The sequence below is a fragment of the Python bivittatus genome, unplaced genomic scaffold (assembly GCF_059951505.1).
Source record: "Python bivittatus isolate LINGU-HERP-01145 unplaced genomic scaffold, Pbiv_v1 ctg000590_np1212, whole genome shotgun sequence".
Taxonomy (NCBI): Eukaryota; Metazoa; Chordata; class Lepidosauria; order Squamata; family Pythonidae; genus Python; species Python bivittatus.
Genome location: NW_028277086.1, coordinates 24,248,828 through 24,266,697, shown reverse-complemented (window position 1 = coordinate 24,266,697; position 17,870 = coordinate 24,248,828). Strand labels below are relative to the sequence as shown.

Genomic DNA, 17,870 nt, shown 5'->3' with positions numbered 1-17,870 from the left:
TGGATTTAGCTTGGTCTAAGATGATGACAGTTTCAGTTGAAACTATGGTTGAATCTGTCCATGTGTTGTGAGATTAAATTTTCGTGTCTTCTGTTAGTTGGTGTTCATGGATGTGCTCTGCTAATCTTCTGCCTGTCTATCCTACATAGACCTCCTACTGCATGCTGTAGATGACTCCTGTTTTTTCTTCTTGGGCTACGAAGTCTTTTGGTTTACTTAAGATGTTTTGGAGGGCTTTAGTTGGTTTATGTGTTACAGTGATGTCATGTGGCTGTAATAGTCTGTTGGTTGTTTCTGAAACATTTCTGAGGTATGGCAGTGTTATCCTTTTTATAGCTTGTGTTGGTTGTGCTGTAGTAGGTTGAGTGGTTAGGAACTTTTTGATAAAGTTGCATGGGTATCCATTTTGTTGGAAGATGTTGTATAGGTGGTCTGTTTCCTTTTTCTGCTGTTCTGGGTTGCTGCAGTGCATTTGCGCTTGTTTGAATAAGGTTCTCATACAGCTCCTCTTGTGGGAGGTTGGGTTGCCTTTGACAATACGTTGGGTTGTTACTTTGATAATGGAGCACTTGGTTAGTGTGGGCTGTTTTTCGATAGATGTGTTTCTAATTTGCCGCCATTTCCTCTGCTGATGTGGATACCCAGGAAGGGTAGTGTGTTGCTGTTTTCTTCTTCTCTAGTGAATTTTATTCCTTTGAATAAACTGTTGTTGATAGTTTCATACGTCTTCTCTAATTCCTTTTTTATTATGACAAAGGTGTCATCTACATACATACATCCATACTAGCATGTTCCTCTAGTTCTGCATCTTGTTTCTAATACTGTAAGAAAAACAAGATGATTCCAAAAAGTCCCCAGCAGAGCATGAAGCTAATCACCTTCTCCTGTGCTCAGTTTTGAATAGGATCATTCCATTTTTATCATTACTAATAAACAATGCTAGGATTCTCTGCCATTAATCTCCCCTTAAGTCTGTAAGTCAGGGGGAGGGGGAGTAACATCTCCAAGGAATAGTGAGGACTAGCAAAACTTCTCTGAAGTACTGTATCTCCTCCATTTGCTTCTGCAGCTTTCAACTGGAAAGCATTTAATTCATACCTAGCAAAAAGTTTGGCTACCCTAATCATGGTCTCCTTTGCCACTGCTTCATTCACACCTCCACTGGGAAGCAGCAATTCCTGCAGAACTTGAAAATAAATGGCGTTTCTCTCTCCACCTTTCAACAATGGGAGGGAGGTAGAGAGAGAGAACAGATTTATTCAGCGAACAAGCTCTAGAGCTCCCAGGAGAAAGTTGAAATGTTTGAAATCGACAGGGAAAATAATGAGGCGGGAATTCTTGTCACGTCTCCCAGGGAAAGCCCCAAAGTGTAAGGCTGCCACATCTGGGCGGCAAAAATCCAGACCAGAGGGAAGTAAACGTTGGTAAACCGCTGATTTAGTGCAGCGCAGGTAAGTTACCTTATCCAGATATGCAAATCAGCTCTCATCAGGGAGAGAACGTGAAGTCGCACCACCGACACCCCCAAAGATTGCTGGGAAGGGGGAAAAAAAAAGCAACAGGGTAAATCGAGCGCCTCCGATCGCCCGCTCTTTTGAAAGGCAAAGAGCAATACCGTGTCAGCCGCCAGGTGGGCGGTGCTTGGTTTCCAGGGCAATCGGAGATATGCGACGCGCACGCGCACGCCGCCCGCTCTCTCCCAGCTGCCAGCGGCAGCAGCGGCCGGTCGCAGCCGCCATGTTGATGCTGGGCCGGGGGCTGGATGCCAGGTAACGGCTCGCGTAGGGGCGAGAGGGGCCGCCGGTCTGGGGGAGCCCGCCTGGGCCGGCCGCTCCCTGGCGCGGGGGGTGCTCGCCTCGGGATGGAGGGAAGTGTTCTCCAGGCACGGCAAGGGCCGATCCGTCGCGTGGGGGGAGAAGAGGGGGCTCGGGCTTGGCTGCCGGAAGAAAGGGCCTGCCAACTTAAGGGCAGCCTTCCTCACCTTGACGAGGGCATATGGGAGTGGTAGTCCAGCGCATGCGGTACGGGGGAGCTGCCCGCTTTAGGGTTTAGGCGGGGGAGCATCCTCGCTCTGATCCTGAAGGAAAAGGAGTGACGCGACGAGGCCCTCAGAAATAGCGCTCGCTGCTCCTTTCCCAGCCCTCAGGTCCGTCGCCAGTGTGGCAGCCCGCTCGGGGACTCGCCTTCTGGGCCACGCCGCTGAGAGAAGCGGCCGTACCCTCTCGCTCGTGCTCACCCGGCTTCTCTCCCTGGGCACAAAAATCGTAGGGATTAATTTCTGCCCAATGAACTAAAAGCCTCCCTGCTCTGTACCTCCCACGTATTAAAAGAGGGCGAGTGAAAGGAGCCGTTTGCCTTTGCGACGGGATTACTTCGGTAAACCGCGGCTCACGTGTGGTTGTGTTAATGCAGCCTTCCTTAGTCTGCAAGGAAATAAGGCAAGTTGAAGGGGACTGTGTCGCTTACCTTTTGCAAGCCGCTACTGCAAAGAGAAGTATTACAGTATTCGTTCACTATGACTCATCTAACTAATGGGTTGCTTTTCCTAAAAGCAGTTTTCACATCATCATCATCTATTTATTTAATTTATTATAGCCACCCATTCCCATAGACTCTGGGCAGCTTACAGATACAAAGCAATAAAAACATTTAAAAACATACAACCCCAAAGGTAGCTGAGATAAAACAATAACAAACCAAACCAAGGCCCCCACAGACACATCAGCTCCAGGCCTGAGACCAAATCTGGTCTTAAAGTTTTTCAGAACCCTAGGAAAATGCATAGTTAGGTCTTTAATCTTTATCAGAGTCTGCACCTAGCAGGGGATTGGGCTAGGTGACCTCTGGCCTATTTCCACTTCTGCAATGATGTGTAAGGACAATCTTCGCTAGTACATCCAACACAAAATCTCAGGGCCTATTTTTGTAACAGTTATGGGTATTTTAGTATGAGAATCAAACTCGTTTAATTCTCCCAAATACCGCTTTTCATTTATTAGGTACTTACCCAGGTATGCACCTCTGATTGCAACATTTATCTTAGTCAGAAAGTGGAGACCACCTTGACCTTGGTGGTATATAAATACTGTAATAAGTAAAAATAAATTCAGTATTGTTGCACTTTGGTAATTTGGTCTCTAAATATCTAAAAAATACCCTCCGTGAAATCATTAAACCTTATTTCCGAGTAAAAATGTATATGTATATATCATTATAATCAGCCTGATATTTAGCACTGAGCTGTTTCTTTCCTTTTCTATGAGGTATCTCAATTGTTGAGGTGGCATAACAGCATCTTCTGTTCCTTAATATGCTTTCACCTGTCAGATCCAAATAGCATAAGAATACTGTTCTAAAATATGTTTCTATTATCAGATATTTTCACAGGTTTTACTAAGTAAGTCTTTAGTCTAAAATGCAGAAGACACCCAGTTTTATATCAAGGCAATATAAATTTTATGTTGGAGTATAGACATAAATGCATGCAGACCTGGTGTGGGGAAGCAGGCAGGTATTTGGTCAGCCTAATCTATTGTAGTCTACAGAAAAGCCTTTTTTTAGCTTTTCATATCTCAGTTGGCAGGGTGATAGCACAGTATATTTCCATATAATCCATACAGTAGATTTTGAAGGGAGAGAAATTACACATTAGATTAACAACCACAGATGCTGACACAGAGATCGCTTATAAAGGTTGCACTGATCTCTCTTTCACTCACACACACACACACACACACACACACACACACATTACAGCCCTAAGGCCAGATACAATGCATTGATCATATTTAGTAATATTTGTTTATAAAAATTGTCTGATCATCTTCCCATAGTTATGATACTGAGTTTGGACAAAAATATCCTGATTAGTGGGAGATGGTATTTTAATACTTTTTGCTGGACAATTCACTGTTCGTGAAAAAAAACAAAAGAAAGATATGGACTTTTACATTTGATTCATCCTTTCATGAGAAATTGACATTTTGGTATTTTTATTTTAAATGGTTGTAATGTGTGTGTGTGTATACATATTATGTGCCATCAAATTGGTGTGGACTGTTAGCAACACAGATTTTCTCCATGAGAAAGAAAAAGATAGATTGTGTTTGTGTGTAAGAAAACATAGGTCACAATGGAATAATTACCCTTAACCAACCATTAAATAATGATTTTTTTAAACTTTTGAGATTTTACAGAAGGAATATAATTTACCCCAAAAGGCTGAATGTCCATATGAATAGTTAATGCATACACTTATTATGTACTTTATTTGGTTCCAATGCCATTGTGGCCACTGAAACTCTAAGGAGTTTATTTGATATAAACCAACAGTGTATTATTACCATTTTTATTACAAAAATAAATTTGGACACTAAATTTGAAATAGAGAATTGAACTATCCTATATTGCCTAATCAATGGCTTCAGGCTTTAAAAAATATGTTTCTTATGACCTAAAAACTTGATTATTTCAGTAAAAAAAGGGTTTTGGAACTCTCAAGGAATGTTTTTAAAAGTTTGGCTCTTATACTCTCTATGCTGGAGATGTAATATATTTGAATGAACCTTGGTACTTGTGTTATGGAATGTATCCACTTGTAATTCTCTATTGGTTAGATATTATTACTATGATGAACAAAATTTTTGAAAGGCAATTAAGAGTTAAAAATGTTAATGTTAACAATCTTAATGTTTTGCACAACTATATCCTGAAAATCAGTAATCTTTCAGTCTATGAAAAACTTAGAATATATTAAGCTTGGATTACTACAAAAAAGGATTATATACTCATGGAAGAATACCTGTGTTCCAGATTCTAAAAGGTGGCTTAATGAATTTTGTCAACTCTCAGTCTTTGAATTAGCTCTACACTGAAGGAGATAAATTATTTATTTATCTGATTTATATTCCACCTTTATTGTACAGCTCAAGATGGCATACATAATGCTCCAACCTCCTATATATGTGATTCTTTAAGGTCCAGGTTTAATTTATTGTTTAAAAATTGAATCATAACAGCATTCAAAAGTGAAACAGCTCTGACCCTTGAATGGAATTATGAATGGTAATTAAATAATTATATTATATTAAGTAATAATTACTGAATTATGCATTTCAGAAAGGATGCTCATATAGAGTCTAAAAGTTGGCTTAATGAGGTCTTTCAACTTTTCAATTAGCTTTGAATTAAAAGAGAGGCAGGACTGGACAATATGATTCCACCTTATCTATGTGTGATTCATTATTCAAAAATTATGTTGATGAAATCGAAAAAAGTTGTATAATTTCAATACTGCCGGCCTGCCTTTCTTTTCCTTCCTTCCTTCCTTCCTTCCTTCCTTCCTTCCTTCCTTCCTTCCTTCCTTTCCTTCCTTCCTTCCTTCCTTCCTTCCTCCCTCCCTCCCTCCCTCTCTCCCTCCCTCCTTCCCATCCCATCCCATCCCATCCCATCCCATCCCATCCCATCCCATCCCTTTGTGGTGTGTTTTTGTAATTTTGCTCAGCTGTTACTTATTTTAAGGGTTTTTTGCTCTCTTTTTCCTGTCCTGTGTAGTTTAGGGCTTTTTTTTTTATCATATAGTTTTGTGTGACATACATAAAAGAAACTCACACACACATATATAGATTAGATTTCCTATTCGGATTTAATGGACACTCAGGTCTAACAAATGTTCCTTCCCCCCAATAGCCTGTTGAGAGTTTGCCTGCATTGTTGAAGTTGTTTACAATTCTCAACACTGTCCTTTGTCTTTACTATGTTAACTCTCTTTTTTTTTTAAATAGGGATAATCAGACCAGGCAAATAAGGGAAGCTGTTTCAAATGTGGAAAAACATTTTGGTGAATTATGCCAAATATTTGCAGCATATGTACGAAAAACTGCCAGGCTACGAGACAAAGCAGACCTTTTAGTAAATGAGATACATGCTTATGCAGCTACAGAAACACCAAATTTAAGGCTTGGATTGAAAACTTTTGCAGATGAGTTTTCCAAGCTTCAGGATTATCGCCAAGCAGAGGTATAAATTTACATTCATGCATTTTGCTATAGAAAGTCAATACTCAAATTATGGGTGTTTGTATGTTATGACCATGATAATAAATGAATTGCATTTAAAGCCATTGAAATCTGAATCTAATACTGCACAAAGTAACTTACCCATAAACAGAACTTTCCTATCTTTTGATCATTTCTGATGTAGTCCCTCTCTGATTTTCTCTGGAGTTAATTTTCAGAGGTCATAGAAAATTGAGAGGGGAAGAGAATTAAAAACTTTTTTCAGTATATTAAAAAGAAACCTTAATAAGGGTTTATGGGTTTCAGTTGCATTTCAATTTAATCTGTCACTTTAAAAGATGATAATGGAAAATGAAGAACTAATTGTATTTTAAACTAAGTAATGAGTATACTAATGAACACATCATTAGATTTCTTTATTTCAAAACAAGGTGTTTTTTTCCCCTTCTGCTACTGTTCTCCCCTCTTGATTGTTTTCTACATTCAGGTTTGCTGAAAGTAATGGAAATTTATGCAATGAAAAATTCTAAAATGATTCCTCATTACTTCTTTTTATAGGTAGAAAGACTTGAAGCCAAAGTTGTTGAACCTCTGAAATGTTACGGGACCATCATAAAACTTAAAAGAGTATGTCATAAACTTTGTTTTCTTTTCATGTTTTAAGGTACTTATTTTTCTCTATAAGAACCTGGTGTTTCTAGTCTTTCTTAGTTCAGGTAATCAAATCTTGGAATCTATAAAAAAGCCATGTAATAAAAGTAATTTTTCATACATGGATAGTCAAAGTTGGCAACATCCAGCAAAGCTTTAAAACCCAAAAACACATATTCATTTAACACAGGAAGCCTGTGTTTATAAATAACCATAATTTCATTTGTATATCCAAACCTGCATATAAATATACCAGAATATTAAATCCATTTCAAGCAAAGTTTTGATATCTTAGTATACAATATACTGTTATCTACTATTATGTGGTGATCTTGGGTAAAATAAATAATAGATAACATATACTTGCCAAATTGTTTGCTTGCATCACAAAGAGAGAGTTGTGGACTGCATTCATGAGTAAAAAGGCTTATTCATATTTTGTTATTAAATCAAGACCTAATGGGATGCAATAAGTGCTTTCTTACCGAAATTGCTACCACAAATTGTAACAGCTATCAATTTAGATTGCTTTAAAGTAGGATTAGGCAACACCCATGAAATATATGTCAGTAGCTGCTAATCTCGTAAAGTTGTAACAGTACCTTCTGAATCAGAAGCAATATGCCTCTATATACTAGTAGTTGAGGTCCAATTATGGGAAATAGCTATTGCCCTCATCTATTGTCCTAAGCTTTGGAAAACAGGATGCTGGAAAAATAGTCTTATCTAGTAGATCTCTTCTACGTCATACGTAATTATACACCAATTTTAATTTAATTCTTCAGGTAATTCACATATTTCTTAAGAAAAAGATTGAAATACAGACAGTCCTCTACTTACAAACAGGTTATGTTTCAGGAGGCTGTTCATAAGTCCAACCAAGTATAAAATGCTCAGCCTCCTAATGTGTGATGATGCTGCCAAGCATACATATGCAGCACACTGTAAACTAATCCTTTCCCGCTTTCCGGGACCTTCTAGGTTGGAGTTGCAGACAGGTTTGTTCATATCGGCGAAAGTTCATAACTCGAAAGTTTGTAAGTAGAGGACTGTATTTTTAAAATAATTGTAAATCAACTAACAAGGCAGTAAAACAGCACTAATGCAGTAACAAAGTTCATGAAAGCTAAAAGCAGTTTAGGAAAGACGGTATTTGTACTCAGATGTTAAGTAGACCTGAATCCATGCTTCTATTATGAAGATATCTTTTCCTTATCTCATATAGCGGAAGCATTTGTATGGAGAAAAGTGATCCTTAAAAAATCAGGTTGTATGCTGCAGAGGCTTTAAAAGTTAGGTTCTGAAATCAGACTAGGAGCCACTGCAACTGATACAGCATTGTACATTGTCAAATCCCAAGTATTAACTTTATAGGTGCATTCTGAACTGCAGTTTCCAAACCATCTCCAGAAGACAGTATAAAATAGAATAATTGTCTTTTAATATAACAGTATCAGCCTGGTTCAGAGTTATGCTTTACAGTACAAACAAATTTGTAAACAATGAAACTTAGCTGATTTCTTTTTGAGAAGTGAAAATGCCTTTATTCCCACAATTACAGCTGTTGTACATATGCATGACACAGTTTGTTTCTGGGAAAATCACTTAATTTCCTTTAAAATATTAAGATCTATTGGAGTTGCGCATTGTTATCTCCCTACTATCTCTGAATAGGGAGTTTCAAATTGCCATCATGATTAATAACTGATCTATTTTTCATGACTAGTACTGCATATGAGATCTTAAATAATAGCAATTTTAGAAGTAGAAATGTTCTATTTATTTTTTAAAATCTGCTTTTTTGGAGCTTAACATATGTTTTTATAAAAATGAGCATCCTTGTTTTGATTTTTTTAGTATAATGTTGTTCAGAATATGGAAATCATTGTTTTTTACAAATAAAACTAAAATCTAACTTATGTCAATACTGTGTAATTCCTTTTAATTGGAAACTCTGCATTCTCATTACAGAAGATATTTATTTTCTGATTTCTTCTGTATTAAACATGTAATAGTAAAAAATTGAGAATAAAACTGACTCTATTTTACCCTACAGCAATTCTTAAAAAATGGGGGGAAATACTTTATTTAAAAGCAGTAACCTCTGCTTTTGTTGTATAATTTAATCAATAGCCTAAGCAAATGCCCTGGAATTCCACAAAAACTTAAATGATCAGAAACCTCTTTTTAAAATTTATACTTTTTCAAAATATCTATATGTTTACAGGAGGATCTCAAAGCAACTTTAACAGCAAAGAACAGAGAAGCAAAACAGTTATCTCAGCTTGAAAGGACCCGTCAACGAAATCCGTCTGATCGGCACATTATTGTATCCTTTGCATGCACACCTATTTTAACAACTTATTTATTTGCAATAGCTAAATTGTTGAAAAAGATTGTGTACATGTAAAAAAATCTTGTAAATTTCTTTTACATTCTCTTTTCCTGAAATACTTTTAGTTGACAAGTAGCTACATTGGTTATTCAGCAATTAAAAAGTAATTACCCGCTCATGGAATTCTTGAGGGGAAGATGTACTCTTTTTCTTTGGTCCCTAATTTGTTATAGCTTCAAGATTTACTAAAAACAAAAACCCATCAATAATGGTTGTCTAATAAACTAGAAGCTCAATAAGTTGTTATACAGAAAGGATTGTTTAAATATCAGAAATACTTTTTTAGTATTTTCTATAACTTGGAAATTTTTCCTTTACTGTTGACCAGTCACAGGTGAGTCTTTCATCTGAAGTGAAGTAACAGCTTAAATCTATTGATAATTATGGTTTTTCTTATTTATAACTCAGTTTACATCATAGCTTTCCACCATTACAGATAAAAATAAATTATATACACCTACAGATACTAAGATCCGTAATAGATGTCCTTTGGAAGGCCAAAAAATCAACTCTGATAGCATCTTATCCAACTAACATACTGTATTAAAATTCATAAGCTAGCTAGCTAGATTGATTCTTTATTAAGGTTAATGGCTAGTCCATAAAACACATTGCATATATAAAACTAATATAAATTAGGTAAGCAAGTCATCCAAACCGCTGTACATCTTATATATTACATGATAGAACTTGGCCACACTTAAAGAAATATAATCATTTAAGTCCGAAAGTAATAGTTGTAAATAAAACTGATCAGAATGACCAGGGGACTGAGTTAGGAGTGGGGTTAACAGTTTATGGTGGGTGTCAGCATAAAATGAACCTTCTAAGAAGGCATATCTGATAGTTTCAGTGACTCCTTCACCACATGGGCACACTCTAGATTTGAATGGAATGCTCTTATGATATTTTAATTCTAATGTTTTATTGTTATCCTTCTTAAAGATGTGAAAGTGAGGTATCTGTAGTATAAGTAAATAAAAATAAACATTAAATAAAACTCAAAATATTAAGAAAAAGATTACCCCTAAGATTAAAAACTACTACAGCAGCAAATCAGCTTAAATGTCATAAAACCCTTGAATTAAAATGTCTTAAGAGTGAAAAACTGAAAGAACAGTTGTGCTTTATAAGGACATCCATTACAAATAGTTACATTTCCAGTAAATATTTCTAAGATACAGTTGAGAAAAATAGAAACCTTTTTCCCACCTGTATTCTTAGAAATGTTTAGAAACATTTCTCTCAAGGATCCTAAAGCTACAGCAGGCTCATGGAAAAATTGTGTGTCCCAGTTCCAGTAGGGATTGTTTATAATTACATTTGTTAGTGCCTGGGAAGGATCTGAATAAAAGGTAGCTGTTTTAAAAAGGCAGTAACATGTTCCATGTAATTGATAGTGCAGTATTTTGGATCAGTTTGAATTTTTAATGATTGTCCCATGTACAGCACACTTCAATAGTCCAAATAAGACAAGCATCTGCGCTGTAGCCATATTTGACAGTTCAGATAAGACAATATTCCTGGGGTGCAAATAATCTGGCCACTATTAACATTGGACTTCCAAGTTAATATCCAAATTGCAAAGTTGTTGCTTCAAAAGAAGTTAATTTAGCAATGTTGAATACTATTTATCAACCTCTTCTTGATCCGAAGTGCCTCTATCTTGAATGAAGCAAACTTCATTGTATTTGTATTTATCAATTTCATTACTAAGTAATATTCTGATTTATGACTTAAACAGCTTTCTAGGAATTAGATAGAGTGTCAACCAGTTCCAAAATTTTGGATGACCTCTCACAACATTTTCACATATGCGTTCAGTATCATGAGGGACAAGCTGAAACTGATGAACACAAGTCAATACCTATGGCCTCAAAAGGACTTCTAATTTCTTATCCACAGTAACAGTATCAAAGAGGATCAGAGTAAAGTATCAGCCTGAATTATACACAAATTCTTGTGAAACTATAGATATATGATTTATAAAAATAAGTCACTGTCTTACTAATGTAAAGAAGGTGGTTCTTTTCAGACATTCCACCATTCCCTTCCTTGTACATTTGTGTGCTGTAGTGGTTTACACTTATTAGTCAAACAAAACATTTAGTTTTTAAAGAATTTGTAAACAGTATGGGCTGATATTTTAGTCTGATCCTCTTTGATATCAAGCAAGACTTGCCTAGCACCAACTTCAAAAACCCCCCAACAAAAAAACAGCTGCCTTAAAACAGTGCCTCCTTCTCCACTCTGCCAGGCTGTCTCCAAAAAATGCCATGGTTGATGATACTGGAAGCTGCTGAGAGGTCCGGCTTTCAGCAGAGATTGACCAGGAAAGCAACCAAGGTTCTCTCCACCCCATAACCAGTATTTAAGCCAAATGGCTCATCCTATCCAGAAGAGATTAGCACTGAGAATTTATTATCCCAGCAGCTTGCCCAGTATGGTGGGCTTAAGGACCTCACCTTTATCTTTTTCAGCATATATTCTAAACATTCACCTTATTTTTGGGGTGTGAAAATTTAGGTAAACCATGTGTTGGTTTTGCCTTCTTTCACTTTTCCCTCTATTTAATATACAGCAAGAACTAACATTGCCATGCCTTAAAGATCAGGTGCCTTCATCAAAATGACAAACGCAACATTCATTCATTCATTTTTCAAATTTGTCACTGCCCATCTCACTGCAGTGACTCATCATGCTACTGCAACACAAACTCTGCCTCTTTCATACATGAGTGGGATATCACAACCCATATGCAAAAAGGGATACACTTGTGTTGTAACAGTGCAATGCTTTCATCATTTGACTCCACCTGTGGATCCCTGTTAATTTCAGTGTCTTTTCTTTTTTAATAACAAATCTTGAGTTGCATCTGTGATCCCTAATGACCTTTTTGAAATTACCAATATTTATGTTCTCTAACATGTCTCACCTCTATCCTTATTTAGATCATTCTGCTTTTACATCTCTTTAGAACAGCCATATTTCAAACTAGCTCCATTTAAATATACTCCCATAATCTCTTCATGACATTTTGGTTCTAAACTGTTGATATCAGTGCTATCTGTACAACTACTTGTTTTCTGAATTTTCAGTTCATCAGTTTTCAAAATTATTTACTGTAGAGCTTCCACACTCTATTCTTAAGAGAACTCCAGGATGAATTCCCCTTTCAGCTAGCATTCATGTTATGAAATAATACGTATCAAAAGCAAACAATTTGATTAAGAAATGGCAGCTTTTCCGATTGTGCTAATCCTGAATAAATGTGTGACAATATACTGGTGTAGGCAAAAATATTCCACTCAATAGAAGTTTTGCAATTACTGCTCCTTCTTCAGGATCTTTCACACTTACCTGATATAGGTCAGTTATCTTAAACAGCAGTGAAACATTAGATTTGCTTTGTATTTTGTACTTTTCCAAATTGTGGGAAAATGCATGTTAATTTACTTAGAATATCCTATCTAGGGGCTACAACTATAGCAGTTTGTTCTGTCAGGCAGTTTATCTAATAACTTTTAAATAGAACATTGGAAAACATCTGTTTGAGGAAAAAAATCATTGTATTTTTAAGGCTGAAAGTGAATTACAGAGAGCCTCTCTGGATGCAACTCGAACAAGTCGGCAGTTGGAGGAAACAATTGACAATTTTGAAAAACAAAAAATAAAAGATATCAAGGTGGGTATGTAATTCTGGTATGAAGGAGCAAAGTACTGCAGATAGTGGGGTTAGTAGACTGTTTCTGAAATACGAACAAGCAGGGTCTTAACACAAACCTCTCCATGCATTTAATGAATTTGCAAATGAGTGAGCCAAGTTCGTTAGCTTCCTTCATGTGAGGCTTCTAGAGAGGACATAATTCCTGGTTGTTTTTAAAATTACTGACATGTTCAAGTTTACTGTCAGAAAATAATTCAAACTGGGAGTTTTTAGATACTCCGTGCACGTCAGAAGCATAGCTTAGCCCCAGCAAATTGCCGTTTCTGTCAAAATATCTAGTTTACCCAGTGAAGAACAACACTGCCCAGATTTACTACTGAATTTGAACGTGCTAGAATTACAGAGTTCTAGTGCAATTAAAATCTGAGCAGATCATTAACATTAAAATTTACTAATTCAGCCAGTTATCTTAGTAAAGAAATGAAATGGGAACACAATACTTACATTAAGACAGATAATAGGATGAGGCTGGAAAAAGAAAAATGCTCAGGTGGTCCATGTTGTTACATTTCAAATGGGAAACCTTCAAACAAAGCCTAGAATTTTTCCCAGTTGAAGTCAGAAAAGGCCAAGTATCCGGTCAGCTGTTGAGGATCAAGTTGTGACTGCACTGACCTCTAGGCAGATAAAAAATCAGCCTATAAATAAGGTTCCAATTATACAAGGACTGTTACATATAGTAAACTCAACATTCGTCTTTTCAAGCATAGTGAATTATGCTTGTAGTTTTCATAGTGATGGCTGAGTTATTGCCACAATTGTCATAAAGCAAGATAGAGAAACATATATATAATATTCTTACCTTTACTTTTAGAACATATTTTCAGAATTCATTACAATTGAAATGTTATTTCATGGAAAAGCCTTAGAAATTTACACTGCTGCATTCCAAAATATACAAAATATTGATGAGAATGAAGACTTGGAGGTAAGAGACCAAATGCATTGTTGGTAAAGTTGTAGTCAATTGGTTTTGTAGCACATTTACAGTTTTATAAACTAGCTATTCCAACACAATTAATGTTAAATATTTTCTTAGATAACTGAAGATATTTAAAAATGCATGTCCTTCTGTTCAGCGTAAACAAAAATTTGTGATAGTGAATATAGTCTGTATATATTTTAACGCAGGCAAAAAATTAGACTGAATACGTAACAGAAAAGTTTCCCATTCTCACTCATTCTGACCATAAACACAGATGTAGTTTGAGAGTATGCTATCTTTTCAAACCAGATTTAGTGATAGAAAGCAATGGGTGGGAGTGAAATTTATACTTCCTCATTTTTCTCAAAAAAAGAATTCAGGTCTGAGGAAATACTTCAACTTAAACAAAAAGTTTTACAGTACTTAAAAGTGTAATGGGCCTCCCCAAATGATATGACAGAGAATGTGTTGAAATAATTTTTGCTGGTTTTAACTGTTAGCACTTCAACTGCTAATACTCAAAATATAGGGTTTTTTGTAGCATGAAAGGCAAGTAAATAAGCCTTTTTACCTAATTTGAAGAAATTCTTCTGTATCTAGAAGTTGGGATCTAACAACAAACCAGGCATAGGCAACATAAATTCAGCCAGAGCTGCTTTAATTGCTTTTAATAATGTAAAACAGAATGATTTTCAAAAAATAGATTTGTAGCTTTTCTCTTCAGTATTGAAGAGAAAATGGAAACTTCAATTATACAAGCTCTCCTGCTTGACCTGCACATACTAAACGACATCCAGATTTTAGTCCCATTTTCGATGACATGTTCAGTGACATTCCTACTTTCAGAAGAGATGAGGAGGTGGTATTAATCAACCTCCTCCCTTTTCAGCCATTTACATCCTAAGTCTTACTACTGTGTTTTACATCAGTCTGTTCAGATAGTCCTATTAACATGTGCTCCACTGGAAATATTCCAATAAATTATGTAGTGAATGTTTATATCATTTAAATCAATGTAGTACTTAGATTATCATTAGCAATTATCATACTTTCCTGAGAGACAATGTGCCTCAGAACTGCTGCATGCATTCCAAATCTCACTATCAACATTTAAGTTTTATTAACAGGTATTTCGGAGTTCACTTTATCCACCAGACCATCAATCCCGTTTGGATATTGTTCGTGCAAATTCCAAATCTCCCCTTCAGAGAACTGGTTCTTCCAGAACGTGTGCTGGAATAGTTCAGGTAAAAAAACAAACAAACCACCTTGAATATTTTTGTTACTAAGTTCTAGGAATGTTTTGACATACTTTTCCAATTAATTTATTACCTCTAACCAGAAACCTATTGCATATCAAATTATTTGAGTGCCCACTCCACTTGCCACTTCACTCAGGAAAAGTAATAGTTGAAAACAAACATATAAAACCTTTTATTTCTAAAAGCGAAAAAACATAGTTGTGTAAATCACTTATGAAAGCCTTATTATGGATAATGGTGGAACTTGTTTTTAAGGGGTTTTTGTTTTGTATTTGATCAGTACCATTTTCAAGTATAATTGAGCCTAGCATTTGTAATACAGCTGCATGTAAAATACAATATACAAGTTTTGGACTAGAAGCAGATTTTTAAAGCTTAAAAACTTACTTGCCAATTTATTGGCTGAAAATACTTCCATTTGTAAGCCATGAAACATATAGTCCAGAAAGGCAGTTTGTAGGATAGCCTGGCAATAGTGAATCCTTACATACATAGTCTTTACAAAAATAAAGGTTTTTTTTCCTTCAGTGAGTGCTTTTTTCAACTTTGGGATTTAATTAAGAGCTTACATTCTATGGTAGCAGATTTCTAGGAATCACCTAAAGGAAGAGGAGGCAGAGGAAGATGATGAAGAAGAAGAGGAAGATGAAGAATTAGAGACCACTAAGGAGGAAAGATAGCTCTTTCAACAACAAAATATTCCTCAAATTAAAAATGTTAATTGTATTTACACTTCATGTTAAGACATCATAAGGACAGCCATTAAAATTGCAGAAAAAACACATTACCTGACCACCTTATGATCTCTTAATAGTATAAAATGTAAAAAAAAAAAGTTGCTAAAATGGAATTCAGTAGATATTTTTTAAAAGTTGTGCCAATTATAATCACCATGAAGGATTCACCAAGTTTCCTTGTTTCTTTATATTTTTCAGAATAGATGTTATTCCCATTGATTATCTGCTAACACAGGGAGTGGAGTATATTTTCTTATTTATTAAACGATACAAGCAGTCAACCCCTAGTAACCAAATAAAGTGACTTTCATAACTTGTTCAGATGTATTATGGAATCCAGCAGCTGTCCAAAAATCTAAATTTGCTTTGACCTGTACACAAAGCTATAGTCCTAAAAAACAAGTACCAGAAAGATCTTGGTCATTAATCATTTCCAGCCTTATCTTCCAGCTTGCCATAGGACTGGAAAGATGTCAGTGAAGCCTGAATGTAATTTTGTCTGCCTATCCCAGACTCTTCCCCAGAATCTAGTCTTCAGTGTTTAACTGAATATGCATATTTGATTTGCAACAGAAGCAGTGTGACTCAGTATTAGACAGTTTACTAAGCAACTTCAGTCTGTTTGGCAAAAAACCCTTCAGTATTTTATGGTATAGGTTTAGGTTTTATTTTAGTCAAAATTCAAACTTGAATTTAGAAGAAAACGGAGATTTTCATAATCAGAATTTCTGCATTAACTATGTATTAGCAGTATTCTAACATCCACTCCTTTTGTTTTTAAGATTATTATAGGTTATTACATATTTTAAAAATAAAAATATATATTCTCACATGAAGTATTTATAATCCTCTGTCTCAGTGATTCTGAAACTGAAGCCCATAGCACAATAAGGTTTTCAAACTGTACAAAACAGTAAGTTTGAAACCAAAGAGAAAGAGAAGTAAGCATTTACCTCCCATCAACTGTAATGAAAATGCAGATGCACAAACACCTAAAACTGAACCATAATCTCTTTATCCCAGTAACTAAAGATCAGTTTACACCATACTGCCAAGAATGTATTATCTTGTAATACAGTGACTGAGCTTGCAAATCAGTATTTGATAAACTACATATCCATACTCAAAAAAAGAAATGGTTTTCTTTACTAGTTACACTTGAAAAACATTTCCCTAGCTCAGCTAATTAAGGCAATAAATACTGCAAGGATGTGTTGAAGGAATTGGAAATGTAGCATTTTCTGTTAAAATGTGAATATTAGTATTAAAATTAGTTATAACATTGAAATGTTATTGGAATTCCACCAGATGGAAATTCAGAAAAATTGTGTTAACATTTCATGCAGGCTAAGAGTTCACACAGTATTGCAGATGCACAGCTCAAGTTATGTATTACCTGTTTTTTCACATCTCATCTGCACAGAAAACAATGCCAAAATCTTTGGCTTTAGTAGGAGTTAATAATTCAGTTCAAAGATCACCCAGGTGCCTAGATGACAGGAGCTCCATATGTCCAAGTCAAACACTATCTTTAAGAGAAAAACAGAACACTACTCAAAAGAGATTCCTGGTATATAAGAATTGCTGATTGAGGACAGTGTCATCTTATCCTCATCTATCCCAGATATAAGTATTTAATATTGTCTTTCACAATCTGATACCCTCCAGATGTGTTGTGTTTAATTCTCAAGCAAGCTAATTGACTAAAATTGATGTGAGTTGTAGTCTAATACATCTAGAAGACACATGGTTGGGAAAGACTTGTCTAATGCATACAAAGCCAAAGTAATCATCTCAAAATGATGCTCCAGCTGCAAATGCCCAGAATGAATAAAAAACACCCTTACAATAACATGTAGATCAACATAAAAATACTTCTGAAGTTTTCTTAAATACTGGATACAATTGCCAGTTCCTTTTTCCCTCCTACCCTAATACTTAAGAAAATGTGTTAAGGCTATTTTCTACCCAAGCAAAACAATGCTGCTGACAAATTTTGCTGACAAATTAATAGAAAATCTAGGCATGAACCAAGATTGTAGGGGTACACACATATAACAGTATGTCACATTCTTTGGGGTATACCATGCAATGTTAGACTGTGTCTGGTCCTATAAAACTTAGTTCATATAATCATTACCTATGTTCACATATGC

The 17,870-nt window shown here is 35.6% G+C and overlaps 1 protein-coding gene across 2 annotated transcripts; it reads left to right on the top strand.

Annotated features, from left to right (window-relative positions):
- Nucleotides 1-1,626: 1,626 nt before the first annotated feature.
- Nucleotides 1,627-17,111, top strand: CIBAR1 (CBY1 interacting BAR domain containing 1). Of its 2 annotated transcripts, none has more exons than XM_088149133.1 (8): nt 1,627-1,769; nt 5,784-6,018; nt 6,576-6,644; nt 8,896-8,997; nt 12,644-12,748; nt 13,605-13,718; nt 14,843-14,962; nt 15,562-17,111. In XM_088149133.1, the coding sequence occupies exons 1-8, from the start codon at nt 1,666-1,668 to the stop codon at nt 15,655-15,657; spliced, it is 945 nt and encodes a 314-aa protein (XP_088005259.1). In that variant the 5' UTR covers nt 1,627-1,665; the 3' UTR covers nt 15,658-17,111. The 2 variants fall into 2 exon arrangements, with proteins under 2 accessions (XP_088005259.1, XP_088005258.1); XM_088149132.1 differs by having other exon boundaries at nt 15,559-17,111.
- The last annotated feature ends 759 nt before the right edge of the window (nt 17,112-17,870 follow it).